We start from the raw sequence: 27500 nt of genomic DNA, 5'->3' as shown, positions 1-27500 counted from the left end.
CTGGCAGGTGAACAGCCCCGCCTGGCTTGTCTGGCCGACAGCAGGCCTTGTTTTTCTGTCCTCTTTCTCAGAGAGACTTCACTGACTCCAGGGAATCACGTGCCCTTTGAATACGCACAGGACCACTGCACAGATTTTGGAAACAGCCATTTACTAGAATGCTGGTTCTACCATACAAAGGACTTCCCCAAGTCTCCAAATGCATAACTCTACCTCGGGGTGTCAGTCTGCGCTGCGGGCACACCCCTCCTCTGCCTGCGACGCGGAGGGGTGTGCACTTCATGCTGAGTGACGGGCGAGCGCACACGGCATAATAAGGGAGGGTGTGTGCACTGGAGATTCCACAATCTTAAAAACATAGCAAAACATATCATTGTCTTTGGGCTTGTAGTGGGTCTTGGGTTGATGTTCCCTGAACAGAATTAGTGCAGGCCAGTGTTACATTCTTACCAGCGTCCAGATGTCCCCAGCGTGTCCCACACATCTGTACTCGCCATGTGTGTTAGTGTGATGTGTGACCCCCCACCACCGAAGACCCCTGTCTACCACACCTCTGGGGACCTCAGCTAACACACCTGTCTAAGGGCCTGTAGGTGCTGATGTGTTGGATCAGTTTGAACTGGCAGAGTTTCCTCAGGAAGAGGAATGACTGAATGACTGAGCAATAATTGAATGACTGAGGGATTACTGAATGACTGAGGGATAACTGAATGACTGAGGGATAACTGAATGACTGAGGGATTACTGAATGATTGAGGGATTACTGAATGATTGAGGGATTACTGAATGACAGTGGGATTACTGAATGACTGAGGGATTACTGAATGACTGAGGGATAACTGAATGACAGTGGGATAACTGAATGACAGTGGGATAACTGAATGACTGAGGGATTACTGAATGACTGAGGGATTACTGAATGACTGAGGGATAACTGAATGACAGTGGGATTACTGAATGACAGTGGGATAACTGAATGACAGTGGGATAACTGAATGACTGAGGGATAACTGAATGACAGTGTGTGTCTGCATGTGCAGTAAACAAGAGATTTGGAGGACAGCAAGAGGAGAGGAGGAGATGAACATCTATAGATCAGAGCGACGCAGACGTAGTGTGCACAGCCAGTACCACAAAGAGAACCGGGTACACACATACACACACACACTATAATCTTACTTTTAAATTGCGGTCATAGTGTGTGTTAACAGGCGTATCTCTTAAAGCAGCATGCAATAGAAAATGCAGTGGAAGAGGGACGACGTTACCAAGGAAACCAGCACAACTACCACACAAGGCTGGCCGTAGAAGAGACGAGTAGACAGAGTGAGCCCAACGAGGACGAGCCCAGCGCGTCCGAGGTAAGGACACAAACTGGAGACTGGAGACTCACTGGAGACTCGCTCGAGCCAGTGTTCTGTATGGAGACTCGCTGGAGCCAGTGTTCTGAACATAGGTCAGTTTGTCACCTGTGGATTATTTGCCCGGATGATTAGAATAAAGTTGTATTAACATAAGTAACATCAGCCTGGCCCTCTGTAATTATCAGCAGTGATAATTATCACTGACATGCTGAATCTTCACTGAGTGTACAAAGTACATTTTTACTGAGTTTATACTGTAAATATTATCGAGCAAAATCTTGGCATATCCTGATCTTGTGTGATTGCAGTCTCAGTACTACCACATGATCCGTTCTAATGATGACCACAGAAGGCTCATAAATACATGTTATCCTAGAGTATCACACAGCTGCAGCTGTCCTCGCTTTGCTGAGTCATTCAGAGCGAGGACTTCAGTGTTTGGGCTTTTGTGTGCACTGAGTCATGCTTCCGTCTGCTGAGTCACTGCGGTTTGCTGGCGTGGCTGTTCCATGTGGAATGGCACTGTAAGTGATGCAAACGTTCCCATCCTCTGGCAGGGCGAAGCCGAAGTTCCTCCTCCCAGCAGAGAGTCTTCCGACGAGGAGAAGGAAGAGAAGGAACCCTGGCCTGATGACCATAGCAGCTCCAGGTGACACACACACACACACACACACACACACACACACACATACATACTCTTTTAACATTTGTAGACAACCTCCCTTGTGCTCATATGTTTTTGGGTGTGTGTCTGCAGCGACTACTCCAGTGACTACTCTGACTGGATGGCGGATGCTGGCATAAATCTTGAACCCCCCAAGAAGACCATCGTGAAGAAGAAGAAGAAGAACGCCAGTAGCTCCGAGGAGGATGGAGAGAAGAAAAAAGACAAAGAAGCCAAGAAAGAGCAAAGGAAAGAAAAACAAGAGAAGGATGGAGCCCTACCAAAGAAGAAGAAACCAAAGGAAAAGAGGAAGGTGAGATGGCGCGTGGCACCTGACCAAGCCCCGCCGCGTGCTTGAAGGAAGTGGCAAGCGCGCTGTTTGTGTGGAGGCCTGTGTTTATGCACAGTGAAGAGTGTGTGTGTCTGCTGCATATATGTGTGTTTCACAGAGGTTGTCTCAGTTTCAGGAACAGGGACTAACTCTAGAGGAGTGGCTACCTTCACCCTGGATCACGGACACTACACCACGGAGATGCCCCTTCACCCCTCAGATGGGTGATGAGGTAGCATGCGCACACACACATACACACACACACACACACACACACACACACACACACACACACACACACAGAGTTAAACATACACCAACAATTCTTCCATTCTTTTCCACACCATTTCTTCCCAGTTGAAATTTAAAATAGCTCTTTAAGCGTAAACAAACAGTCCAGGCGTAGGTGTAACATGCTAACAGCTCACACACGCGTGTACAGGTGTATTATTTGTTATCATGCTAACGGCTCACACACGCGTGTGCAGGTGTATTACTTGTTACCATGCTAACGGCTCGCACACGCGTGTGCAGGTGTATTACTTGTTACCATGCTAACGGCTCGCACACGCGTGTGCAGGTGTATTACTTGTTACCATGCTAACGGCTCGCACACGCGTGTGCAGGTGTATTACTTGTTACCATGCTAACGGCTCGCACACGCGTGTGCAGGTGTATTACTTGTTACCATGCTAACGGCTCACACACGCGTGTGCAGGTGTATTACTTGTTACCATGCTAACGGCTCACACACACCTGTGCAGGTGTATTACTTGTTACCATGCTAACGGCTCACACACCTGTGCAGGTGTATTACTTGTTACCATGCTAAAGGCTCACACACACCTGTGCAGGTGTATTACTTGTTACCATGCTAATGGCTCACACACCTGTGCAGGTGTATTACTTGTTACCATGCTAACGGCTCACACACCTGTGCAGGTGTATTACTTGTTACCATGCTAACGGCTCACACACACCTGTGCAGGTGTATTACTTGTTATCATGCTAACGGCTCACACACACCTGTGCAGGTGTATTACTTGTTACCATGCTAACGGCTCACACACCTGTGCAGGTGTATTACTTGTTACCATGCTAACGGCTCACACACCTGTGCAGGTGTATTACTTGTTACCATGCTAACGGCTCACACACGCGTGTGCAGGTGTATTACTTGTTACCATGCTAATGGCTCACACACCTGTGCAGGTGTATTACTTGTTACCATGCTAACGGCTCACACGCGTGTGCAGGTGTATTACTTGTTACCATGCTAACGGCTCACACACCTGTGCAGGTGTATTACTTCCGGCAAGGCCATGAGGCATACGTGGAGATGGCCAAAAAAAACAAGATCTACAGCATCAACCCTAAGAAGCAGCCGTGGCATAAGATGGAGTTGCGGGTAAGTGACTCTCCGCCCTGCAGAGTGATGTAGGATGGAGTACTCCACCCACAGCACAGGGACGAGATAATGATGGATTTAAAATAAATCATTAATGTGACATGAATTTATTATTATAACTTAGTTCCACTGGCATCTCAGGAAAGAGATGGTTGAAGATGAGTAAGCATTTTGACTTTTGACATTTTGTGTGTGTGTGTATGTCAGGAGCAGGAACTGATGAAGATCGTAGGTATTAAGTATGAGGTGGGCTTGCCTACTCTGTGCTGTCTGAAGCTGGCCTTCCTGGACCCAGACACGGGCAAGCTGACTGGAGGCTCCTTCTCTATGAAGTAAGCAGGGACAGAGAGGCGGGGTCTCAGGGGGGTCACCTCTGATGTGCATTTAGACACAGAGAGGCGGAGTCTCGGGGCTCCTCCTCATGGCTCTGACAGGTGTTTATAAACAGCAGAGAGGCGGGGTCTCGGGGGGTCACCTCTGATGTGCGTTTAGAGACAGAGAGGTGGGGTCTCGGGGCTCCTCCTCATGGCTCTGACAGGTGTTTATAAACAGCAGAGAGGTGGGGTCTCGGGGCTCCTCCTCATGGCTCTGACAGGTGTTTATAAACAGCAGAGAGACGGGGTCTCGGGGCTCCTCCTCATGGCTCTGACAGGTGTTTATAAACAGCAGAGAGGCGGGGTCTCGGGGCTCCTCCTCATGGCTCTGACAGGTGTTTATAAACAGCAGAGAGGTGGGATCTCAGGGGGGGGTCACCTCTGATGTGCGTTTAGAGACAGAGAGGCGGGGTCTCGGGGCTCCTCCTCATGGCTCTGACAGGTGTTTATAAACAGCAGAGAGGCGGGGTCTCGGGGCTCATCCTTGTGACTCTGACATGCATCCTCTGGGCTTTTGAGGAACGTTAGAAGAAGCTCATCTCTTGTTCTGGTGCCGTAGATACCATGACATGCCCGATGTCATCGACTTCCTGGTTCTCCGTCAGCAGTTTGACAATGCAAGGCAGCGACAGTGGATGATTGGTCAGTACCGTGTGTACGTGCGAGTGTGTGGGCGTGCGTAAATGTGATTTTGTGTGTGTGTGTGTGTGTGTGTGTGTGTGTGTGTGTGTGTGCGTGTGTGTGCGCATACGTGTCCAAACACAAGCTGACTATATGATGTCATTCAGGTGATCGCTTCCGCTCCGTGATCGATGATGCCTGGTGGTTTGGTACAATCGAGAGTCAAGAACCGTACCAAGCAGAGTATCCTGACAGCCTCTTCCTGTGCTACAACGTTTGGTCAGTGCGCCGAGCGCACACACACACACACACACACACACACACACACACACACACACACACACGCACAGAGTACATACAGTGTATCCATGGAAATGTGTATTCCCACCAGCTATAGCTGTGTCTAGAAGCGTGTACATATACATGTGTGTCTGTAGTACATGGGACCAGTCATGAGACCATGAATGCATGATTGGTTTTGAATATCATTAGGGGTGGGGCCTGTGTTGTGAGTTCTCATGTCCATACGAGGTGCTCCGGTTCTACGGGTTTTTTGTAAATGAGAAAAAGTCATCATGTTTCCCTAAATTGCACTGTCACATATCTGTGGTATCTGATACATTTCTCCTCCGTTTTTCTCCAAGATATCACTGGATCATTTGAATGATGAGGTCATTAGAGAGTCAAAAAATGACATTTGCTGCTAGTCAGCTACAGCGCATTATAAGACAAGCAGACTTTTATTAATGTGGTTTTCTCACTTGTAGTTTTTTAAGCTTTTTGAACTTCATTTGTGTATGGTCAGCTTCCATCCGTCTTAGTCATCTAGAGTGATTTTGTAGGTAAAATAGGATACAACGCAGTTAGCTGGTCTTTTCTCCTGATACTCGCGGACACGACACCTTACTTGTCGGTTCATGGCTCGCTCTGACGAGTCCTGAAAGCTGTGTGATCAGACTGGAGGTGGCGTTCAGCTCTGTTACCACTCTGATCATCCTTGATAAAGACCAACACATTACAGAGCACTGGGTCCTGCCTCAGATAACCTACTGGTGCCACAGTCACATTCCTATTTCCACTAAACAGTATCAGAATTCAGATTCCAGTGACATTTTGAGGGAAAAGTGTGCAAGACAAATCATTGGATTTTAAACGTGTTTATCACAAAGCACTGTAGAGGTCTGCGAGGAATTAGTGCCCTGCACAGCATTGGCTGTGCTGCTGGGATAGCCCCCCCCCATGCTGCTGGGATAGCCCCCCCCATGCTGCTGGGATAGCCCCCCCCATGCTGCTGGGATAGCCCCCCCATGACCCTGAATTGGATTAAGAGTTTAGAAGATGAATATAGAGTCGTTTTTTAAATGCCATTCTTTATTTCCACAGAGAAGAACCCTTTAGACATGTAGTTTCTAATGTGGGTAATGCCATCAACTGCAGGATGATGCATGACTTCAGTGGTCTGTTGTACTCTGAACTTTAAATCTTCTGCCATTATTGAATGTCAGTAGTACATGCAAGACTCGAGTTTCATTGCCAGATGCACAATAAACCAGCAAAACATTCCATCCGTCCCAGTTAAGAAAATAATTAATATAAAATCTGTAAATGTAAAAAAGATGCAGGAAATAAGATAAAGGAATAAAAGAATAAAAGTGCGTAGAAGTTCTGACGTGGGCTGTATTCAGCACTGTTACATGTAAAGTGCTCACTGAAGTACAGTTGATGACTAAAACCAGAAATCTGCATTATAGTGGCATGAAGTATGCAAATTGAAGTCCAGAGTTCAGTGGCAAATCGTGTGAGTGTGTGTGTGAGTGTGTGTGTGTGTGTGAGTGTGTGTGTGTGTGTGAGTGTGTGTGTGTGTGTGAGTGTGTGTGTGTGTGTGTGTGTGTGTGTGAGTGAGTGAGTGTGAGTGTGAGTGAGTGTGTGTGTGAGTGAGTGAGTGTGTGTGAGTGAGTGTGTGTGAGTGAGTGTGTGTGAGTGAGTGTGTGTGAGAGAGAGTGTGTGTGTGTGTTTGAGCTCATACCACAATTGGGCAGATAGAGTTCTTGTGTCAGTGGTGGTTGTTCACAAGTCTGATGGCCTGTGCATAGAAGCTCCTCAGTCTAGAGGTCCTTGATTTCACACTTGTACCTGATTGGACGAGTGTAAAGAGAGTGTGAAGGAGTGTGTTCGAGATGATGTTGGGTGTCCATGATCGTGATGATGTATATGTCCGTGATGATGTTGTGCGTGTCCGTCATCATGTTGCATGTGTCCGTGATGATGCTGAGCGTGTCCGTGATGATGTTGCGTCTGTCCCTGATTGCTGTGGCGCCGTGCGCATAGTTCTGGCACCTCCCATCTATACGCTGTGTCATCGTCTCCACTGGTCAGTTCAAGGACAGTGTCATCAGCAAATTTGATGGTGTTGGTGTTGGTCTGCGAGGCAGTGCAGTCGTACATGAAGAGTGTGTGTGGGACTAAGCAGATAGGGGGGTTTCCAAGGTTACGGTTTGTGTGCTGGACGTATGGTTGTCGATTGTGGCATCCCCAGCTGCAGAGGGTAGCTGACAGTCTGAGAATGTGGAGCTTCCCAGTCAGTTTAGGTGCTATGATGACTGCCGGGCTGTAGTCCATGAACAGTGTTTTACATAACTGTCCTTGGTCTCCAAATGCCAGAGGCCTGTGTGGTTGGCAGTGTTCATCGCATCCTCCGTGGACACGTTCTGGTATTCAAACAGAATAAAGTGGTCTGTGCACTATGAAATGGAATTAAAAATAAGGTTTTGCCTGATTATACACTTTGTATCGACAGTACAACTCTCAATTTTAATGATTACCTAACTTATAGAAGTAGGGGCAGACAAAATCTTAACTTTACTGTTGTCTTTCCAAAGGTTACAAAAAATATATTAAATATACAGTATATTATTTATTGTTATACTTTACATACATTATATAGACTGTATTATTTTTATTAGCATATTTAATGTTGCCTATAATAAATATAAAAATAATTATAAATAATTTATAAAACATCTCAAACACAGTCTTGCCCACGCCTGGTGTTGCTCTCTCCCTGGACTCGACTGCTAGAGTCTTGGTCTTAAGTCGTATTTGATGTGTGCTGGCCTGGTCTTGACTCAGACTCAGTTTTCGTTATGTTGACTACTATTCTAAAGGAAGTATGCCAAAGATTGCCACTACTAGCAATCTATTTATAGGTATGTGTAAGTTGCACCCAAACGAAAGTGGAATTAATTTGATCACAGATTTTTCTTTAAATTTCATTGGCATATATTACCTATGGAATGATAGATGTGTCAAATTGTAACCTTTAAATTTTATTATAACTTGTAATCTTTGTTAAAGATTTGTCCACTGGCTATGTCCCTGTAATTTATTCTGTGCTCTGTGTTGAGATAAAGTGCACGTCGCTTGGAGGGGAACTGGGAACTGTGGGACTGGCTAATAAATCCTTCTCCCTCCCAGTGCCAGTGGTGGTTATTAAATGCCAAGTAACGTAAACATGAGCACCAGTATTAACTGTGTACATCCTACTTCGGGTATCATGTACTGGTGTTGACGGTAACCATGATAACGAGTCGGGCTGAAGTCCCCTTGTGCTAAATACACGCGCAACCCTGTTGCCGTGAAGATTTGATACATTGATGCTGTCTGTCCACCTCACTAAACATCACAGAACGCAAATCCAAAGTCCAGGAAAAATGAGCAGTCCAGAGGTTTTGATCTGTAGTAGTAGAGTAGGGCAATAGTATGGGAACGTGTACAAATCATAAACCAGTCAGTTTGAGGCTGATTTGAAATTTTCAGCTTTTTCCAAGATGAACAGATTCACAACTGTTTAACACTTTTCTCAACCCTTTGCTTTACCATAGCCATAAACCTACATTTAGTCCTAGACCAAGCCCTGATCCAGACGTCACTCTGCCCTCAGCATTAAGACAAGCACACAGGAATCAGGGCAGGTGTGAGTTGTTGTGAAGGCTACTTAGTCGTGCTTACAGTAGCTCCTACCTGGGTAATTAGTTGGTACAACTCTGAGCCCTGACTGAGTTAGTCATCGTTACTGTGTCAGATTACAGTAAATTACATCAGCTTGATAGTGTGTGTGTGTGTCTGCCTTTGTGTGTATTTGTGTTTTTTCAGCTGGGATAATGGAGATACAGAAAAGATGAGCCCATGGGACATGGAAGAAATCCCCAATGAAGGTGACGTACACTGACACACACCCACACACACACACCCACACACCACATCCATATGCTCAGATATAACACTGTTACACATGCACATTAAGTATAATATACACCTCTTTGGCTCACCACACACACACACACACACAGCCATGTACAGTAATCGTGCCTTTTGTTCAGTTTTATGGATTGCTTGGTGAGTGAATGGAACTCTGTTGTCATGGTAATGGCTGTTCGATTAAGGCTATCTGTTGTCTGTTAGACAAGCATTCTCTTAGTGATACAGCCATGTGTGTGCTGGGGTTTTCATCATCTGTCTCTACCCTGCGCCCTGTAGCCGTGTTTCCGGATGAGCTTGGCCAGAGTGTACCCCTCACTGAGGAGGAGCAGAAAGCTCTGCTCTACCGCCCCCTGGAGGGAGAATGGGGCTCGTGCACGCGGGACGAGGAGTGCCAACGCATAATGAATGGCATTGACCAGCTCGCCACGCTAGGTATGAGGTCACACTGAAGTTATTATCTTTCTTAATCTCACACAGCTAATCTGGGTCCACTGAGTTGATGTCATCATTAAGTGCCAGTGAGTTGTGGTGAAGTCCCCCTTTGTTGTGATGAGTCATGGTAAACCTGCTTTCTGTCATGCTGAGTCATGGTGAATGTCTCCCTGTCGTGCTGAGTCATGGTGAACGTTCTCCCTGTTGTGCCAAGTCGCGGTGAACTTCTCCCTGTTGTGCCAAGTTGTGGTGAATGTTCTCCCTGTCGTGCTGAGTCGTGGTGAACGCCTTCTCCCTGTCGTGCTGAGTCGTGGTGAACCTTCTCCCTGTCGTGCTGAGTCGTGGTGAACCCCCTTCTCCATCCTCAGATGTGGCGGCTCCCTTTGCTGTACCTGTGGACCTGCAGGCGTACCCCACATACTGCACTGTGGTGGCATACATCACCGACCTGAGCACCATACGGAGCAGGCTGGAGTATCGCTTCTACAGGTCAGCACACACACACACACACACACACACACACACACACACACACACTTACCTGCAAACACACTGTCAAGTGGCTACTGTTGAATTAACTCATTCACTCCTAACTCATTCACTATGGCTACTGTTGGATTAACTCCTTCACCAGAGTTCTTCTGGGCCACTGTGTTTGCATAACTTCAGTTATAAGCCTTAATTCACATTCTTGCATAAAGTGAGGTTGTCTTCTTGAGCTTCTAGGTGTGTAGGTGCAGCTCAGTGACAGGGTGTGTGTGCTGAGTGTGTGCACACTCATTTGTGTGTATGGCGTCGGCAGGCGAATGTCATCTCTGATGTGGGAGGTTCGCTACATTGAACATAACGCACAGACCTTTAACGAGCCGGGAACCTTCATCGTCAAAACAGCCAAGTTCGTGTCGGACCTCCTGCTGCAGTTCATCAAGTAAGTGTCCAGGATCAGGAAGGAGAAGCAGTTAAGAATTATACCTAAAATTATAACTTAGTATTAAAATTAGTTTAAACTCACACAACATTAATTGCCAGTGCCAGCAGGCGCACCTGTTTTTCACTGACAGCAGATCTCTGTTTGATACATCATACTGGGCACCTACTGAAAGTCCTCAGCCTTACGGTGGCCTTCAGTTTCAGAAAGAACCTGTGTTTGCCTAAAAGAAATGAGAACTGGCCTTGAACCAACCTGTCCGCAATTCCTGGCTTTTGTATTCTGATTCTGAAATCAGGCTGCTCTGAGCTGTGGGGCGTGTGCTTGCGTTCCAGCCCAGATGGCAGGTGGGCTCTCTCGTCAGCAGGCAGACCCACTCACTGCTGCTTTCATGTGGAAAATCGCTGGCCTGCAGCTTCCCACTTTTTGGAGCACTTTTACAGGCAATGAAATAGTCACCTTTTATTTGACATGCCTGACGTTCAGTTCAAGTTCGGCAAGTGGGCTTTTACCAATCCTCGAAATTCTCCCAAATATAGGAAAGTGTAGGTATTTTATCGTGATTCCTGAGTTTGACTCTAAATGATTTCGCCTGTTTTTAACTGATTTGCATTTCTGACTTGGTCTGACCTGTGGACTGTTGGTGCTGATATGGTTGTTCTGTTTTATGTGGGAAACCTGTGTGTTTGACTCCATGATTAGCGCTCTTATGGGAGAGATGACACTCTCAGTGTTGTTTACAAAAATGCGATGCCAGCAAATCTTTATCCAGAAATGTTACTCATTAATGAATTGGTCTTATGTTTATTTTTTGTGCTTTTAACAGAGACCAAAGTTGCAGTGATATTATTCCACTGTACAACAGTATGAAAAAGACAGCTTTCTCAGACTCGAGTGATGTAAGTACACATACACACACACACACACACAAAAAAAAAAAAACATGCTTGCACAGACATGTACACATACACATTAGTATTAACCACCTCATATCAGAAGGCTTTCCTGGAATGTCTTGAATGATGGAGTGATATGAGTGGTTTTTCTGCTGCTTTCTGTGGAAATACAGGATGAAGAGGAAGACGAGGAGACCGAGACGCCAGGGACATCAAAGTGCAGTAAGAAGGTGAGACTGCCTGGTACTGTCCATGTGGCTGGTCCTGGGATGAATTTGCCTCACGTTTTTGTCTTTCTCCAGTGACTGCTTTGTTATATAATTCAATGTTCAAGCTTCGATGAAACAGAATGAAGGGGTATTTAATTCAAAAACTTATCATGACTTCTTATAGAAATGTGGCCTTCTAGAGTTTGATTTTGACACAGCGTTCACACCTCGTGGTCTCGCAGAACGTGGGTTCCCCCTTTGGAACACCACGGTCCGTGTGAAGCTGATGAAGAACAATACTGTGCAGACTAAGAGAGGCTTCAGTTTGAAGATGGCCAAGCACGCAGTGGTTCCTTAGCAACAGGGCATACCTCGCTCTGGGCCGGGCTCTCCAGGCTGCTTTGAGTCTGGATTTTTGAGACCAATGGTCTGTTTTTCCTGATCAGGGAAAGCAGCAGCCCATCCTGAGAAATCTGAGGAATAAGGCTGCATCAGGAGACCCCCAGGCCTGGAGGGGCCGCTGTAGGGAGCTGCTGGAGCTCATTTTCCAGTGTGAGGACTCCGAGCCTTTTCGACAACCTGTGGATCTGGTGGATTACCCGGTAATACATGCAAAACAAAAAGAAAAACATACTAAGAGAAGAAAATGATGAAAAGCCCTAAGGCTTGTTCATTATCACCTGGCTTTGAATTTTTTCTGAACTAGATTTTCTGCGTTTTAGGATTACCTGGACATAGTGGAAACACCCATGGACTTTGGGACAGTCCTGACTGCTCTCCTGGCTGGCGAGTATGAGTCCCCCATGGACTTGTGCAAGGACGTGCGGCTCATCTTCAGCAATTCCAAAGCCTACACACCCAGCAAGAAGTCCAGGGTACGAGGTGGACTGAGACAGCTCGCTGATGTCCTCCATCCTCCCTTAACAGTCCCTGCCTCACCCGTCTCATGTGTGTCTCTATAGATCTACAGTATGAGTCTGCGCCTGTCTGCCCTGTTTGAAGAGCATGTCAGCTCAATTCTGGCGGACTTCAAAGCAGCTCAGAGCCTGCAGTCAGAGCGACTGACCCGACAAACCATGAAGAGGAGGAGGAGAAGCTCCTCCCCGTCCAGCTCCGCCTCCAGGTACAGAGAGCTATGAAAACCCAGAGAGTGTTTACGTATAGAATATGGCCTGTATACTGGCAATGTAACATACATAAAAGGTTGAGTCCGTGTCGGCTCCACCAACATGGAATCAGCTGCTAAAGCTCTGATCTGTCTTCCTGCTCCACAGCCCTGAGAGGAAGAGGCGTGTCTCCTCTCGTGCTCCTCCCAGCACTGACCCAGCAGCTCCGCCCACCCCAGCGGGCCCGTCCCGCCCACCGTTCTTGAGACAGACGCTTCCGCATATCAATGGAAAAGCAGAGCCCTCCGTCGCCACTGGACGCACTCGTAGCTCCGCCCGTTTTGGAACTCAGCCCACAGACCCGCCCCCTCCACAGTCATCTCTGTCACCTGTCCCCACCCACAGCAAGGGGGTTGAGCCCTCTTCCAGGATCCTTCGAGCTCAGAATTCTCACCCAACTCCGAGCATCTCAAAGGAAACCGAGAATTCCACCGTTTCCCATGGTAACGACGGAGGAGGTAGAGAGTCGAGGCGGAAACTTCGTTCTCCCATTAAACATACATCAGGTTTGGAATGGTGATATCGTAACGTTTATTTGTTATTGTTTACTGTGTGGCCAGGGGACATTTTGGGGACAGAGGGAATTGGTTGGGTGTGTTATTCAGACTCTTTAATTTGTTTACTGTGTTTTTCTGTCAGGTCCCGTGGATTCTCCCCTGCCCCCGAACAACGTTCATCTGAATGGCCATAGTGGTCAGGTGACTTTGCGTGTGGTAAAAAGGGGGCGGGGCAGACCCAGATTAGATTCCCAAGTAAGGACAGCAGAGGAGGCTGAACCACCACCCTTGCCCCGCCCCCCTGGCAAGAAGCGAGGCCGGAAAAGCAAAAAAGAGCTGGAGGCTTTACGAATGAATTCCACCAATGAGGATGAGCTACACCAGTCCACAGGTGATGAGGGTGGGGCTTCATCCACCGCACAGGACAGTAGCCTATCAGACTCAGGAGTGGGCCTTCCAGAACAACCCAGAAGACGTGGGAGACCCCGATTAGTCAGGACAACAGATCAAGCTCCTCCTACGCAAGCCCCCTCCAGTCCTAAAACCCTGAGGAGAAGCAGCCGCCGCGGCAACGAACAGGCCACGCCTCCAGCCCCAGATCCGGCACGGAGAGATGAGCCAGAGCTGGATGGTGCAGAGTCGGGAGGGGATGGGAGCTCCAAGGGCCCAATGAGAACACGTAACCAGGGCCGAAGGACAGCGTTCTACAACGAGGAAGACTCTGAGGAAGAGCAGAGACAGCTCCTGTTCGAGGACGCCTCCATCACCTTCGGCACGTCCAGCAAAGGCAGAGTCCGCAAGCTCACAGAGAAGGCCAAAGCAAACCTGATTGGCTGGTAACCATGCCAACGTGCCGGTCCTTTGTGACGCCATCCCATGTTTCTGCCCCGCTGCTGACCCATGGTGCACTGGGGCGACACCATTCCTGCTGCTATATGTCTGTTTGAGTTTATCCGAATCTTTGATTCTGACTCTGATTTGAAGCTGACTCTGAATCTTGGATTCTCTTCAGCGACTCTGTACTTCAGGGCTTCTGTCCTTTAAACAGTCGCTGGCCTCCCAAAGCCCTAACCCTAGACGCTCTCCCTTGGGTAAAACCGCATATGCAGTTAAACGTGCATTTACCATGTCTTCAGCTACGTGTGCACTGTTTGAAGGCCAGTGAGTCGCAGTCCTTCAGTCAGACAAATGTCCCCATTTCTTTTCTTGCATCACACATGCATCATCGTGTTTTTACACAGTAGTAGTTGCTAATGGCAACAAATCAAACTATTCTTCAGAATACGGTTTTTAACAAAGTGTTCCCCAACTGTGTGCGCGTGAACATTTGTGTGCATGAGGGTGGGTGTGTGTGCGTGTGTATAGAGTTTATGAGTAGACTATTTGGTGGTTATGCAATGATGGACCTTTTAAACTGTTCCTTTTGTCTTTAAATCTTTAAATAAGTCAAAGAAAGAAATAATGGCTGGGTTAGCATGTTTTATATGATTAGCAATACCTTGTGCCTTTTGATCATTTAAATACATACAATGTTATTTCTTTGTACTCCACACTGTGTAGTATTTGTGTGTGTGTGTGTGTGTTGAATGTTTTACTGCTATTGATTTATCCAGAACACATTGTGTCTTTTATCTGTTGCCGAGATATAGACTGGTAAGTACTATGTCTCTCTGTTTGTGTGTGCGTTTGTGTGTGCGTGCGTTTGTGTGCGTGCGTTTGTGTGTGTGCGTTTGCGCGTGTGTGCGCGTGTGTGTGCGCGTTTGTGTGTGTGTGTGCAGGTGGTGTAAACGGGAGAGAGTGACAAAGGTGACCTCATTATGTTGGGGGGGTGTGAGGCATAGAATTGTGACATTAGGTATAGAAACACTCTTATGCCTTGAGCTCCTGTTGTGGCACTGAAGAAAAATTAACCTGCACCACACAACACACACACACACACACACACACACACACACACGAACACAGAGTTACGAGAGCTATGTTCTTGTCCACACTGTTTTCTGTCCTGTATCTTGGGATTGGTCTTGTATTCAGCGAGGCTGTACTAGGGTTGATGGGCAGAAGGGGAAGTCTTCCCTGTGTATTATGACGGAACGAAACACTTCTGAAAGCGCATATTCCTTTCCTGCTGGCTCCAACTCTGGACACGGTGTGATTCTCTCCTTCCCCACTGGAGAGCGCCAGTGCTCGCTTCTGATGCCCTGGCTATTCATTCAGATCCCACAGAGGAGAGTGGAAAGATGTCTTTCTGTATGTGGATCTGCTTGTGTGCCTTGGATTATTATTTGTGTGTGTGTGTGTGTGTGTGTGTGTGTGTGTGTGTGTGTGTGTGTGTGTGTAATGGGGAAATGGGAAAAGATTACAGACTACAGATTACAGACTCAGTTTAATCCAGGTACTACATGCCGAATGCTTAATGAACAGTGGTGGAAACTAAATCTCCATGAGGTATTCATGGCGCCTGGTTTAACTGATGCTTTGCATTTATTATTTTGGAGTTGTCATTATATATATATATATAATGACAAAATGTATATATTTATATATCATAAATTTTTTACTTTTTTTTTTCCTATGGTCTTGCTCATTGTCAGTAATTGTGGTCTGGTCAGAACCTGATGCCATGGTACTGATTTAGCCCATAGCTTTAAACCTGGTTCGGTGAACCAAAGGGGGTGTGTGTGTGTGAGAGTGTGTGAGAGTGTGTGAGTGAGAGAGAGTTCGTAGTGTATGGCTGTATGAATTGTCTGTGCATGCATGCCATTAATACTCTTTAAATTGTGTGGGTGTGTGTCCTGGCGTTTATCTCATTAAGATGATTTTATAATCACTTGCAAAATGAAATCTTATTATCTCTGAATTATGACCCTTACTCACCGTACTCCTACCGGCACAGGAAGTGACGTCACACTGACACTGATTAATGGGTCACGAGGCGAAAGTAAGGCAGACTGCACGCGCGCTCTGTTTACTGCCCCGTAAGTCTTGAGCGCGCTCTCGTTTAGGGTCTGGGCTTTCCCTCGCCAGTTCTACATGCCTGGCCCGAGGGATCTTTCTATGTTAGTTTGTATACTTTTATATAAAGAAGAGTAAATGCAAAAAATCCCATTAAAATAGAATGTACACGTAGTTAGTACTGTTGTCAGTAGTTAGTTCATACTGATATTTTAATGAAATAAACAGTTGTGTTTCCACATGCTGCCTTGTCTGCTCTCACTGGGATTAGAATGCAAAACACTTAGCGGACAACAGCGCCCTCTTCTGATCCGTCGCAACCGCACGCGGTAAACATATCCGCGTGCTGCATCCGTCTGACGTGGCGGAGCGAGAGTCGCACACATCTACCTCATCGTGGGGCAAGGCTATTGGTCACGCGCAGTTTAGCTGTTTGTACATTAGTGCAGGTGTCAAACTGAAACTTCATGTAAATGTAAAGCCTCGTTTTAGAAAATACTCCCTTAACGCGTGACAGGGTTTGACTGCTTTGTTGCATTCAAATCCGGTTCCTTGAAGATATTTGCGCGCTCCTGTAATAGTTTAGAATAGTCTTAACACTCCTGCACCTGTCAGCAGGTAAGACAGGCCGGAACTCAGTACTGCAAACGCGAAATAAAACGTGCGCGAAAATCCAGGTGTTCAGAGCTGCGGTTTAAAACCGTGCGCAAGGTCTTGAGTAAGTAATTTTTATATCTTTAGTAAATTCTTAAGTATTAAGTGGCGCGCCCTTGCGTTGTAAGTTATGAACTTCATTCAATTACGTTTTAATTTCCATCTGTTGGGGAAAAAAAGGGGGGGGGGGTAGTTTACTTGAGCGCGTTTTGTTCTTGTGTGTTGAGCGCATTTTACACGTGCACCAGAGAATGACTTAGTTTTACTATGTTTGCTGTAGCTCGAGCACCAGGTGAACCACAATGCCACAAATCACGGCGATGGCCATGCTACAGCTCGCGCTGCTGCTTTCCGCACTGCCCGCACAGTATCTGATCTCCAAGTGGACCAGCGGCAACGCAGCTCAACGAAGCCTCGCCACGCAGGGGTACGACATGGCGCACACACACACATCGAGGGAGAGAGCGAATGACTATAAAACAGCGTGTATTATTTCATATATTATTCAGAATCCTGGACGCGTGGACAGACGCTAGGAAAACGTACCTAAATATAACTGCTTGGGTAGACTGGCTTAGTTCTTGGATGCCCAGTGTACCGTAAGTCAAAACTGGAAATGTAACATTTGTGTTTAATGTCCGCTTTTAAGACGTTTAAATGATCAGAGAGGGACCTCTGGCTGTTTATTTGAAAGCTTGTTACTCACTTGGAGATCTAGAGTCTGCAGTCTGCTTTACATGAAATATCACTCTTGTGCTATGAGAAACAGTAAAAAAAAAATAACTGAATATAAATCTGAAGCGACCTGTTTCTCTGGAAACTCTGAGTGCTTCATTACAGTGATGTATAATATTCAAGCTTTTACATGCATAGAGTCTTCGGAGCGGAGGAGGCGTTCGAGCACGCGCTTGAAGAGTCCCTCGCGCTGGACCTGCTGATGCAGAGTAACGACCAGGGCTACTTCGGAGGTGAGAGGCGTTTAGCTGTCACGTAAATGCTGAAACATGCCCTGCGATAGCAAACCACGAATAACTGTTTCACTACTATCAACATAACACGAAAACGAAAAATTACCCCCCCCAAAAAAATAAAAATACTGTAGTCATGAGAAGCTCAGTTACAGTTTAGGACCTAAATTGTGAGCAAGTAAGCAAGTTCCATTAAGATATTAACATGTAATCCAGCAGTTCTGCTGAGGACTAGAACTGTGATTATACAGTTTGAGCTAAAAAGCTGTCATAAGACTCTAGACGAAACCCACGAGCCTCTCTGAATGCCTCCTGCATTACATATGGCACCAGGGTTGCTTCTTCACCCATTTGTTTTTCCAGGACTGAGCACCAGGCCGTGAATCAGGCCTCAGCTTTCCAGGAGGCCAGAATCTTGGAATGGCAAATATTAAAGATGTGTGCCACGCTCGTCAGACAGCGAGGCAGGGAAATCTCAGGCTCCTGCAGCGATTGAGGTCGCAAGTGGTAAAGCCCAGTGGCCTTTAGCTAGTGAATTTTGCAGAAAGTGCTTAGGCTACAGTGGGTTGCTGCTTGTAGCCTTAGGCTCAGAAGCCGCACCCGTACCCTCACACACACTCGCGTGAGTCGCACCCGTACCCTCACACACTCGCGTGAGCTGCACCCTTACCCTCACACACACTCACCTGGACACCATTTACAGTATCTAGCAGATGTCCCTGTCCAGGGTGACTTACAGAGGTGCTTTGTATTCTGTCAAACACAATGACAGTTGATAGGCCAGTGTTAAGAAGACTTTCAAGCTAAAATTCTGGCCAGAGTTTAAAAGAAGACAGTAAAAGATTTTACATGCATATTTAAGTGCTAAAGTGACTCAGTGAAGAGGTGAGTCTTCAGTCTTTGTTTGAAGACAGTCAGTGGAAGTTAATTTCACCAATGGGTGCCAGGACAGAGAAGAGTCACGCTGCAGGCCTTTTTTGTGTCCTTAAGGATGGTGAGACAAATCTTGCTGTACTAGAGTCTCGAAGGCAGTGTGGTGCAGAACGGGGTTTGATTAGAGTTTACAGGTATGTGTGGTATAGAACATATTCAGATGCTGTTCAGAAACGTGAAGGTGTGACACAGCCTGGTGCTGTGGGAAAACAACCTGGAATTCTAGAAATAAAAACACTATTCAGCAGAGATGTTGTGCAGGCATTAGAGATCTCCCTATCACATGGGCTGTCGTATGACAGTCTGCGGAGCTCCATGAACCTGTATGAATGCACGAGGACGTTACATCTGCAGCGAGGGTCCTGCATCTGTGGACCAACCCTAACCCTTCAGACAGAGCAGCTGTCTGGACAGGTTTGGCTCATCTCGCTCAGCTGGCAGTGACATTTGTGGAACTGGAATAGCAAGTTTCACACGTGTTCCAATAATCATTTGTTTACTCTCTGAGTGAAGGAAAGACAAGCCAGCTCAGTGTCAGCTTTACATTCCAGTACAGCTACTGTTTGAATGATTAACATGCCAAGATCAACTGCAGCAAGAAGCTAAACTTTACTGCGTGTGTTTTGTGTGTAGCATCTGAGGAAAAACGAAGCCCCAGGCCAGAGTATGTGCTGCACCGGGTCGGTGATGTCGTGTTGGAGAGGCAGAATCGCATGGTGGGCGTGATCGTGGGCTGGGATGCAGGGCTACGAGCCCCACCGGAGTGGCTCAAGAGAAAAAAATTCACGGAGTCAGAGGTCTCTGCAGCACACATGCATGTGCACGCACGCACACACACACACAGATATTTCTGTTGAGGACACTTAAGATTCTTTAATTATGTTGTGTGTGTGTGTGTGTGTGTGTGTGTAGATAAAAAGACTGGAAGACACCCCTCACTACAGAATTCTGTTCAGTGGACCTGACCCGTCCTCCTTATTGATCGGATACCTGCCACAGACTGTAATACATCTTTTTGATGGATACAAGGTACAGAAGAACTCATTTTTACGCCTGTCTCTCATACACACATACTTTTATACTGTAAATACAAATCAGCAGTGGATGTGTGTGTGTGTGTGTGTGTGTGTGTGTGTGTGTGTTACAGCCAGACATACCCACTCTGGGTCAGTACTTCTCACACTTTGATGGGAAAAGGTTTGTGATGCAGGGCTGGCTGAAGGACCTCTACCCTGACGACTAAGCGTGCAGAAGTGCGGAGGTGCGGTGAGGAGAGACACCGAGGTGCATCAGGACCAAACCCCAAGTACTCTCACAGTAAATGCACGGACACCGTCCTCGACAGCGGACACGCGGCGGCACTCTGCTCTTGCTCCTTTGAAATCCCCTCTCCCTTTAACACACCTTGCTCTGGCTCGTGCGCATGGCCGCGGGGGACGGTGCTGGCGGACCAGAACCACAGCAGGGACCTGCTTCTACAGTAGCCAGTGTGAGGGGTTTAAAATACGACAGACTTGCCTTGGGACCACTGGAAATGATGATAAAGCGCTGAAAGAGTGACTGTCGCAGGAAAGACAGGAGCATCAAATGTCAAATGAAGAACAAGAGCATTTTTTTTTTTTTTCCTTTTTAAAATATTTTGTTATTTCATTACCTGTGCTGGTCAAACACACTGGTCTGGCTAAATGTAATTCTTGCCATGAAAGTTCATGGGATCTGTGTGTTTTACAACAGTATTATGTTTTTACTGGCTTTTAAGACAACAGTGTTCTAGGACAATATCCTAAAGATAAATATTGCCTTCAAGATAGATTAAACGGAAAAACTTGTTGAGCTTTTCAGTGCCTCTCAGAGAGGATGTTAACTATGCGTATGTGCTGTATATGTAACTAATGCAATGATTTCTATTTTTGCACCATTGTGTGTAAGAGGGCTGTATTCACACTAGAGGAGATGAAGGGGTAGTGCTTATATTTGCTCAGAGGGCATGAGAAACAGGCCTGGATGGTGTCTGCTATGTCAAAGCTCATAACGGCTCAGGGAAAAGCAGAAGGCCTTTCAGTGGATAAGGTCCCCTAAAGCTTGTCCCTCTTTAGCTCCCTGTGCCTGCTGCCAGGTTTGGATGCAGAGCACCACGTTATGTACACTCAGCTACCACTTTAATAGAAACAGCAAAGTATTAGAAAACAACTTGTAGGTGTAGACATAGAAATGATATCCCAGTTTTGACAAGTGGAATCTGTGTTGGCCCAGTGTGAGGTCCCAGTGTTGGTTGGATAGTTTTGAGCGGCAGACCACAAACCTGGCACTTAACACAGATGACCAGTTTTTCACATACATTCGGGTACACTGAGTAGTGAGAAATAATCTGTAATAATGTTCTAACCTCCTTAATTGGACTAAAAAAAAAAAAAAAATCTGTAATCCTTTGGCAGCAGGAGGCTTGCATCACGAGTGTGGTCTTTATAACTTCTTGGTACTATTCTTAGGCTGCAGTTCAAATATCACACACACACATGAAGAGGCACAGACTAGTGTCTGGCCCGCCTTCTGCTGTAGCTTGAGGGGGAGGGCAGGGCCTTCTTGGCCACACCCCCATTCCTGAGACTCCTCCTCCCGGACCAGTAGGGGCTGTCCTAGAGCCTGTCCTAGAATGCTACAGATATCGTTTGCTTTGAGGCGGGCAGTCTCCACAGCTTCAGCACACACGTGTCTTCTGCAGAAAGCACCACATCAGTATGTGATAAAGCTCTTCATACAGTAGTTTTTGTACTCAAGAAGCTTAAATGTGAATGTTCCACTTTCCACCATCCACCACCTTTCCCTCCGTGCTCTCATGGTTTAATTTTGTACATATTGTCTTACAATCAGATCATCTTAATTAAAGAATCTAACAAAGGCATCTGAAAAAAAAAATTCAAAACGAATTCAAAGATCATAAAATTTGATTTATTTATTTTTTTTGCAAACCACTGAGCGTAAGGGGGCTTTATTCACACTAGAGGAGATGGAGTAGTGCTCATATTTGCTCAGAGGGGATGAGAAGCAGGCCTGGCTACTGGCCCCGAGCCTGCAGCATGACCTGTTATTGTCTGTATTGTCAAAACTCAATGGCACGAGGAAAGCAGACGGGCTGCAAAACCAACTGCGCATGCGCGTAAACTAACCAAGAACTATCGGAGCCTAGTTAAAACGTATTCTAGCTTCTAACTAAAATAAACCCGCGGACGAGACAAAGTTCTTTAAGCAATGTCGCCTTTGCTTTTCACTAGTCGCTCTAGTTATCAGTTTATGGAGAAATACACTAGCCAGGAACTCTTCAGAAACATGTAATATTCTCCAAAACGTACGTGTAATACACGATTATTACAAGAGCATCGGGGAGGTTGGAGGGAAGATGTGGGGTTGCTGACAGTATTTGGAGTTTGTAAAACACACACATTACCTTAACAGATTGAGGCACTGTGAACTGTGTTCAAAACGGGGCTCGCCGACACACACACTTCTGTCCAACTTCTCGATGAGCACCGAGCGCACACGTTGCATCTTCTCAAAGTCTGAAAACACCACGCTCACCTAACCGAATACATCCACCAAATAAATACCGAATAAGTACCACACTGCTTGCACTAAGTCTGCAGACGCAGGGTGAGCAGACATGGCCTCACCTCCGTCTGCATGCTGTACAGGTCCCCTTCTCTTCGGACGTGCTTCCTCACAGCCGTGTCCTCCTCCTGCGCGAGACACAGCGCTGCTCTGAATGTTGCAAACGAGCACGAGACAACAGGAGTGGGGACCAACGCACCTGAACTCCGTGCTGTCGCATCGTCTGCAGGATATAGTCCAACCTGCGAGTTACACTGTTGGTCACGTCGTTGACCGAGTCCTTGGTGCTTCGGACAGAGACGGTCACAGCGGCGCGGTCCGGTGGAGAGGACAGCTCCGCGCGGCCTCGTACGTGGACCTGTCTCGCGTGGCTCCGCGCCTCTGGAGATGGCACGCTCATTACCCCAGCGACACCGCACTCGTTTTCGTCCCCGCACATGTCGCCGGTAGCCGGTAGGAGAGACGCGAAAACGCAGCCTGGACTGGACGCCATGCTGGTAAACTGACGAGTCACTACGGTAACGTGACGGGAAATGTCCCGGTGTAGTTCCACGTCTCAGCCGTTAGAGGGGATCAGAGATCAATAAACGTTTCGCTTATCCAGAGTGTTCACATGACCGATCACATTGTTAGTCAACAAGTGCAGAAAAGATCATTTCTAAAATTCACGCCCAATAGTGTGTCACTGGGCACTTACTTTTCGTATATTAAGAGATCTCATCAAATCGTTACTAATAAACAACGTTGGATGCTAAATCGAAGGTTAAATCATAACTAAGAACTAAAGTCTAGGTCAGGGTCAAAGATTGTCAGGTATTCCGTGGTTCTGCGTCATGTCGCCTACCTTTCCAGGTATTTCCATTCCTAAATTAGCCTAACTAAATACGTTTCTGTTCATTTTTCTGTTCTATTAAAATACGACAGGCATGTGTACATTTTTACAGTTTATATACATATTCTCAACTGTACTCCCTGTGTTGCTCCAATGTGTCGAGCAGAATAACAGCTTTTTAACGGTCGCTATTATTTGTCCAGTTAAAACCGCCGCCTGGGACTACAGGGTCGATGTAGATGTAGGTGATGTAGATGTATGTAGACGTGGTTGCTGTTGATGTAGTTGATGTAGATGTAATTGATGTAGATGTAGATGTAGATGTATCTAGATGTGGTTGGTGGACTGGTCGGTAGGTCGGAGGCGCGTTTCTGCAGACGCTGTTTGTTTGCATCCCCCTGTGCATTAAACTGCGAAACCGTCTTTCTAATCTCGGTCTGCACACGCGGAGGCCCTGTTTGTTGATATTGTCTTGGGTTTCGCATATTTCCATGTTGGCTTTCTGAAACTGTATATCTGAGGATGTGCTTTTGCCAAGATCTGTGCAGTGGGCTTTTATTTGCTTAGCCATGTGGGCTCGGACTTTGGACTGATGCCATTCTACTGAAGGAGCGGATATTTTATTTTAATTTACCAGAGAACGAGCCCACCGTTGTGGAGTCCGCAGGTATTAAAATCCACTTCTAACGAACGATGCGAGCTCGAGATAGTCGGAGCGCAAAGGCGTGCGGCCGTTGCAACAAAAGACTCTCATGTGTTTTTATTCTCCATGTGTCTGGATCTGTTAGATGTGATGAGAGAGAAGGAAAAAGGATTTAGGATTGAGTTCAGATTGACCTCTGTTGCCCTTTACAAGGAGTCTAATACGCTAGTATTTTATTTTGAATGGATGAAGTGATGTATTAAAACACATCTTCAGGCTTAATAGCCTGTTAAAGTAAGTTGCATATGCTGCATATTTGGATGGTAAGTATGTTTTGTTTTATGTCACATTTCTATATTTCATTTCTTTTTTTACAAAGTCAACTTAGGCAACAGTTCAGTTATGTTAGATCAAATCAGTTTGACACTGTAAATGTTTTCGGGTACTTTAATAGTCCTGAGATCATTATGGCTTAAGGTCATGGAAGTTTTTGTGTTTTCTTGAGCTGTCCACCTGTGTGCAGTCACCTGACCCCTCTGTCCACCTGACCTCTCTCCCCTGCTGTGATTGGCAGCAGTTGGTCTGAGCACTTAATGCAGACTCTGGGCCCTGGGAAATGGAGAGTGGATTCTTCATTTCTCTGGACATGGTTAAATAGATAAACAGGAGGGGATAGGCCTTGCCTGCAGGCATTTTGTGTGTGTGTGTGTGTGTGTGTGTGTGTGTGTGTGTGTGTGTGTGTGTGTGTGTGTGTGTGTGTGTGTGCGTTCCTGTGTGTCATCCCTAACTGTGTCAGATTAGATCAAAGACATTTTGTGCATTTCTGTGTATATTTGTGCATGTGTGTGCATGCAAGTGTGTTTGGTGGGGACATGTGATTAACTGTTAGATTATAACAAGATTTCCAGTTGCTTCCTGAGGTCAAAATTATGGTTGTGTAGGTGTGGTATTATTTATTTGAAACACGGAGAGCCTTGAGGATCTAAACACTTTTTTTTATTAAAGTAGTGCATGTTGGGAGTAACTGTAGCTAAACATGCAGGGGAAGAACGTGTGTGTCATAATGCGTCTCCTTTTCTCTCTGGTTTCCAGCCATCCATGGGGCATCCCAAGGTTCACTTAGACCAGTCAACACGAGGAATGTTCCATAAAGTGAAAACGAAAAATTCAAATTCTGTCCAGTGACTTGCTCCATCTCTTCCTCTATCACCAGGTCTGATGATGGCAAACATTTAAACCCTCAAACAGAACTGCTACTGCAGCACGACACACACAGTCACCTTTAACTTTCAGCTTTGATAAAAGATGTTGAACGAAGTGTCATTTAGAATGCCTCAGGCAGTCTATATTCACACACTGTACTTTTGCAGTTGGCGTGTAAAGAAATGATCAGGTGTGGTCTTGAGCCATTCCTGTTCATCGTGATGTCACCGTCAGGCTTTTTTGTGTTGACTGTGTTTGTTTATGGACTGATGAAGATGAGAGAAATGCTGGATTGTTATTATAATACCAGGAGTGTATCGGCTGAACTGTCCACGTGTGTTTAAACACCTCACCTGCAGCCTCTCCCCTTCAACAGAGTCATAAAAACCGGTGAAGAAGGATCATTTCTTTTTATGGACACGTTTAAACTTCTTGGCTCTGACTTACTGAGTAGTAACTGAGAAGGAGGTAATGCATGTTTCCAGCACACCTGATAACTTCAGATCTTTTGATATTTTTTTTTGCACTGTTTTAGATTTACGAGCCTTCCACTTAATTATGACCTTTTCCACTTTAGCACATTTGGGCTTGCACACGTGGCGGTGATCTCATCCTGGAGCTCACTGAGGGGAGTGCAGCTTAGCGTGGCACTGCTGGGTAAACTGGGCGGCTCATGGGCAGCATGTTTAGTGTGTTCAGCTTCCTCAGAGTAGATGTGTAGTGTTTAAGGCTCAGTGCTTAGCAGAGCAGCGATTCAAACTTGGGGACACTACCAACATCTCTTTAGCAAAGCTTTAAAATCGCTCCACATTGTCAGTGTCATTTCACAAACATCGCAGTGTTTAAAAGAGGCAGCACAGTTTTGTCTTGATGTACATCCTCTATGCTCATTACCACATAGTATCGTGTTCTTTCTCTCGCTTGCTTGTTCTCTGTGTGTATGTGTGTATTTAAGGGCTGCTTGGATTTCAGAGCTCTATTAAAAGTTCAAAGCTCCAGTTTACTGCTGTAACAAGAGATACTCCTGCTCCAAACACGCTTGGCTAATGAGGAAAGGCTGCACTTTTCCTTCTCCTCTGTGAATAAAGGTGTTTTTAAGGGTGGTGGTGTCACTTCCCTGTTTCTCTTGCTAATCTGTTAATGCATTTAATTATGCACTTCCTCTGTTCTCCTGAAGGGGGCGCTTCAGTTGAAACCCCTCCCTCTCTATTCTCGTATTCTTAATATTAAACGATTGTGACATTTAAAGTCATTTTAAATGGTAGTATGTCAGGAAGCAGGAGGAAGAGTGTGACAATAAAGGTGTGTGGTAATGAACGCCTGGGCCTGCCCTGTGAATCAAATGAGTCATAGGAGAGTTTAGAGACGTGTGTCCAGTGTTATGCTGCTTGCTGGTGTGGTGGAGTCTGAATGACTTCTGGCTTTGGTTCTGAAGTCCTGGGGAAAAAAGACAGTTTCACAATATATAGTTTTAACCCCCATTTGACACCAATTAATGTAAGTCGGTTGAGTCTTGAGATGATGGCTTTGCAGAACTCTGAAACAACTTCAGCTCATAAATAAATGACTTACAGGATGTTTCAGCATCAGGCTGCTAGTTTTTGAAGTGCATCTGAAGAGAATAGACCAACCCATCACTTACCTCATAGCCATGTGTGCCAAAGAAACCCATGTGATACGAATACATAACAATGAAAACAAAAGCATTAAAGACGAAAGCACAACAACCACCTCTGGACAGGGAAGTCATTTGGACTATGGAGGATACTGAACAACAGGCTGGAACTCTCACACATCGTGAGCCTGTCCAACCGAGAAGAAAGAAGCGGCACCTACGAGTCCAAACAAGACGTGCAAATGAAGGCGATATGCAGGCATTCACGAGCTATCGTGCCTTTTCACGGCAATGCTGACCTTGTATCTAACGCCGCCAGAACACAAGCTCTCCTTTGAAGGGCTTGTTTTTGAATCCTGTTGAGGGTGGTCGGCTCTGCGATCATTGCAGATGCCTGCACTAAAACACAGGACTCCATAAGGTGCAGGAAACTGCAGTACCAAAGTTGAGCCATGTCTCCTGGGTCACTTTGAAGGAATATGGAGGATGAACTGACCGATTATGGATCAAACAGCACAGAGCTGAATGGAATACTGGATATTTTTTCTCTTACTACAGGGAGCTTGTGGTGTGTGTATGTCGCGCGCTCTCTCTCTCTCTCTCTCGCTCTCGCTCTCTTCCTTTGCAGTGCAGTATAATAACAGCATTGGTATGAAAGATTAATGTGTGGAGTTATTGGTGTAATGATGGACTCCACGCTGCAGTCTGTGGCTCTCTGTGGCCTTTTAGCTCACAACATGTGAAACTGATGAAGAAACAATTCACATTGAAAAGAAAAAAGCAGAAAGGAAAACAGCCTTTAGAGTGTGTGTGTGTGTGAGTGTGTATGTGTGTGAGTGTGTATGTGAGTGTGTGCGCGTGTGAGTGTATGCGCATGTGAGTGTGCGCATTTCAGTGTGTGTGAGTGTGTGTTTGCGTGTGTGTATGTGTGAGTGTGTGTC

General features: G+C 46.2%; 3 protein-coding genes and 1 long non-coding RNA gene across 7 annotated transcripts in view; 2 read left to right on the top strand and 2 right to left on the bottom strand.

Annotated features, from left to right (window-relative positions):
• The window catches only part of phip (PHIP subunit of CUL4-Ring ligase complex), a 35424-nt gene extending 20729 nt beyond the window's left edge, over window positions 1-14695 (top strand). Inside the window, exons 20-39 of one of the 2 annotated variants that reach the window (XM_035522306.2) lie at window positions 1041-1146; window positions 1230-1361; window positions 1922-2013; window positions 2122-2341; window positions 2490-2591; window positions 3660-3767; window positions 3975-4099; window positions 4701-4783; window positions 4930-5041; window positions 8915-8976; window positions 9299-9454; window positions 9823-9943; window positions 10257-10382; window positions 11209-11281; window positions 11452-11508; window positions 11934-12089; window positions 12210-12362; window positions 12450-12610; window positions 12762-13159; window positions 13293-14695. In XM_035522306.2, the coding sequence (XP_035378199.1) occupies window positions 1041-1146; window positions 1230-1361; window positions 1922-2013; window positions 2122-2341; window positions 2490-2591; window positions 3660-3767; window positions 3975-4099; window positions 4701-4783; window positions 4930-5041; window positions 8915-8976; window positions 9299-9454; window positions 9823-9943; window positions 10257-10382; window positions 11209-11281; window positions 11452-11508; window positions 11934-12089; window positions 12210-12362; window positions 12450-12610; window positions 12762-13159; window positions 13293-13990 (3241 nt within the window). In that variant the 3' untranslated portion in view covers window positions 13991-14695. Of the gene's footprint in view, window positions 1-1040; window positions 1147-1226; window positions 1362-1921; window positions 2014-2121; window positions 2342-2489; window positions 2592-3659; window positions 3768-3974; window positions 4100-4700; window positions 4784-4929; window positions 5042-8914; window positions 8977-9298; window positions 9455-9822; window positions 9944-10256; window positions 10383-11208; window positions 11282-11451; window positions 11509-11933; window positions 12090-12209; window positions 12363-12449; window positions 12611-12761; window positions 13160-13292 lie in introns of both variants that reach the window. The other variant, XM_035522305.2, reaches the window with a different exon arrangement.
• A 140-nt stretch (window positions 14696-14835) lies between these two features.
• On the top strand, window positions 14836-20501 carry LOC113577023 (uncharacterized). Of its 3 annotated transcripts, none has more exons than XM_081706625.1 (7): window positions 14836-16823; window positions 17040-17186; window positions 17269-17358; window positions 17633-17727; window positions 19294-19457; window positions 19573-19689; window positions 19858-20501. In XM_081706625.1, the coding sequence occupies exons 2-7, from the start codon at window positions 17062-17064 to the stop codon at window positions 19894-19896; spliced, it is 630 nt and encodes a 209-aa protein (XP_081562751.1). In that variant the 5' UTR covers window positions 14836-16823; window positions 17040-17061; the 3' UTR covers window positions 19897-20501. The 3 variants fall into 3 exon arrangements, with proteins under 3 accessions (XP_081562751.1, XP_035378134.2, XP_035378135.2); XM_035522241.2 differs by having other exon boundaries at window positions 19808-20501; XM_035522242.2 differs by lacking the exon at window positions 17269-17358 and having other exon boundaries at window positions 19808-20501.
• A 519-nt stretch (window positions 20502-21020) lies between these two features.
• irak1bp1 (interleukin-1 receptor-associated kinase 1 binding protein 1) lies at window positions 21021-22780 on the bottom strand. Its single transcript, XM_027009452.3, has 4 exons — window positions 22466-22780; window positions 22329-22394; window positions 22106-22236; window positions 21021-21376 (listed from the first exon to the last, which is right to left on the bottom strand). Exons 1-4 carry the CDS (start codon window positions 22757-22759, stop codon window positions 21124-21126), a joined length of 744 nt encoding a protein of 247 aa, XP_026865253.2. The 5' UTR covers window positions 22760-22780; the 3' UTR covers window positions 21021-21123.
• Window positions 22781-25602: 2822 nt separating this feature from the next.
• Window positions 25603-27500, bottom strand: part of LOC145653379 (uncharacterized) — a 44634-nt gene continuing 42736 nt past the window's right edge. The window contains exon 4 of the long non-coding RNA XR_014119667.1: window positions 25603-26381. This is a non-coding gene — a long non-coding RNA (uncharacterized LOC145653379). The remainder of the gene's footprint in view (window positions 26382-27500) is intronic.

Source organism: Electrophorus electricus, chromosome 24, assembly GCF_041902795.1.
Source record: "Electrophorus electricus isolate QZ-2024a chromosome 24, ASM4190279v1, whole genome shotgun sequence".
NCBI lineage: Eukaryota > Metazoa > Chordata > Actinopteri > Gymnotiformes > Gymnotidae > Electrophorus > Electrophorus electricus.
This window is presented reverse-complemented; position numbering and strand designations above follow the sequence as displayed.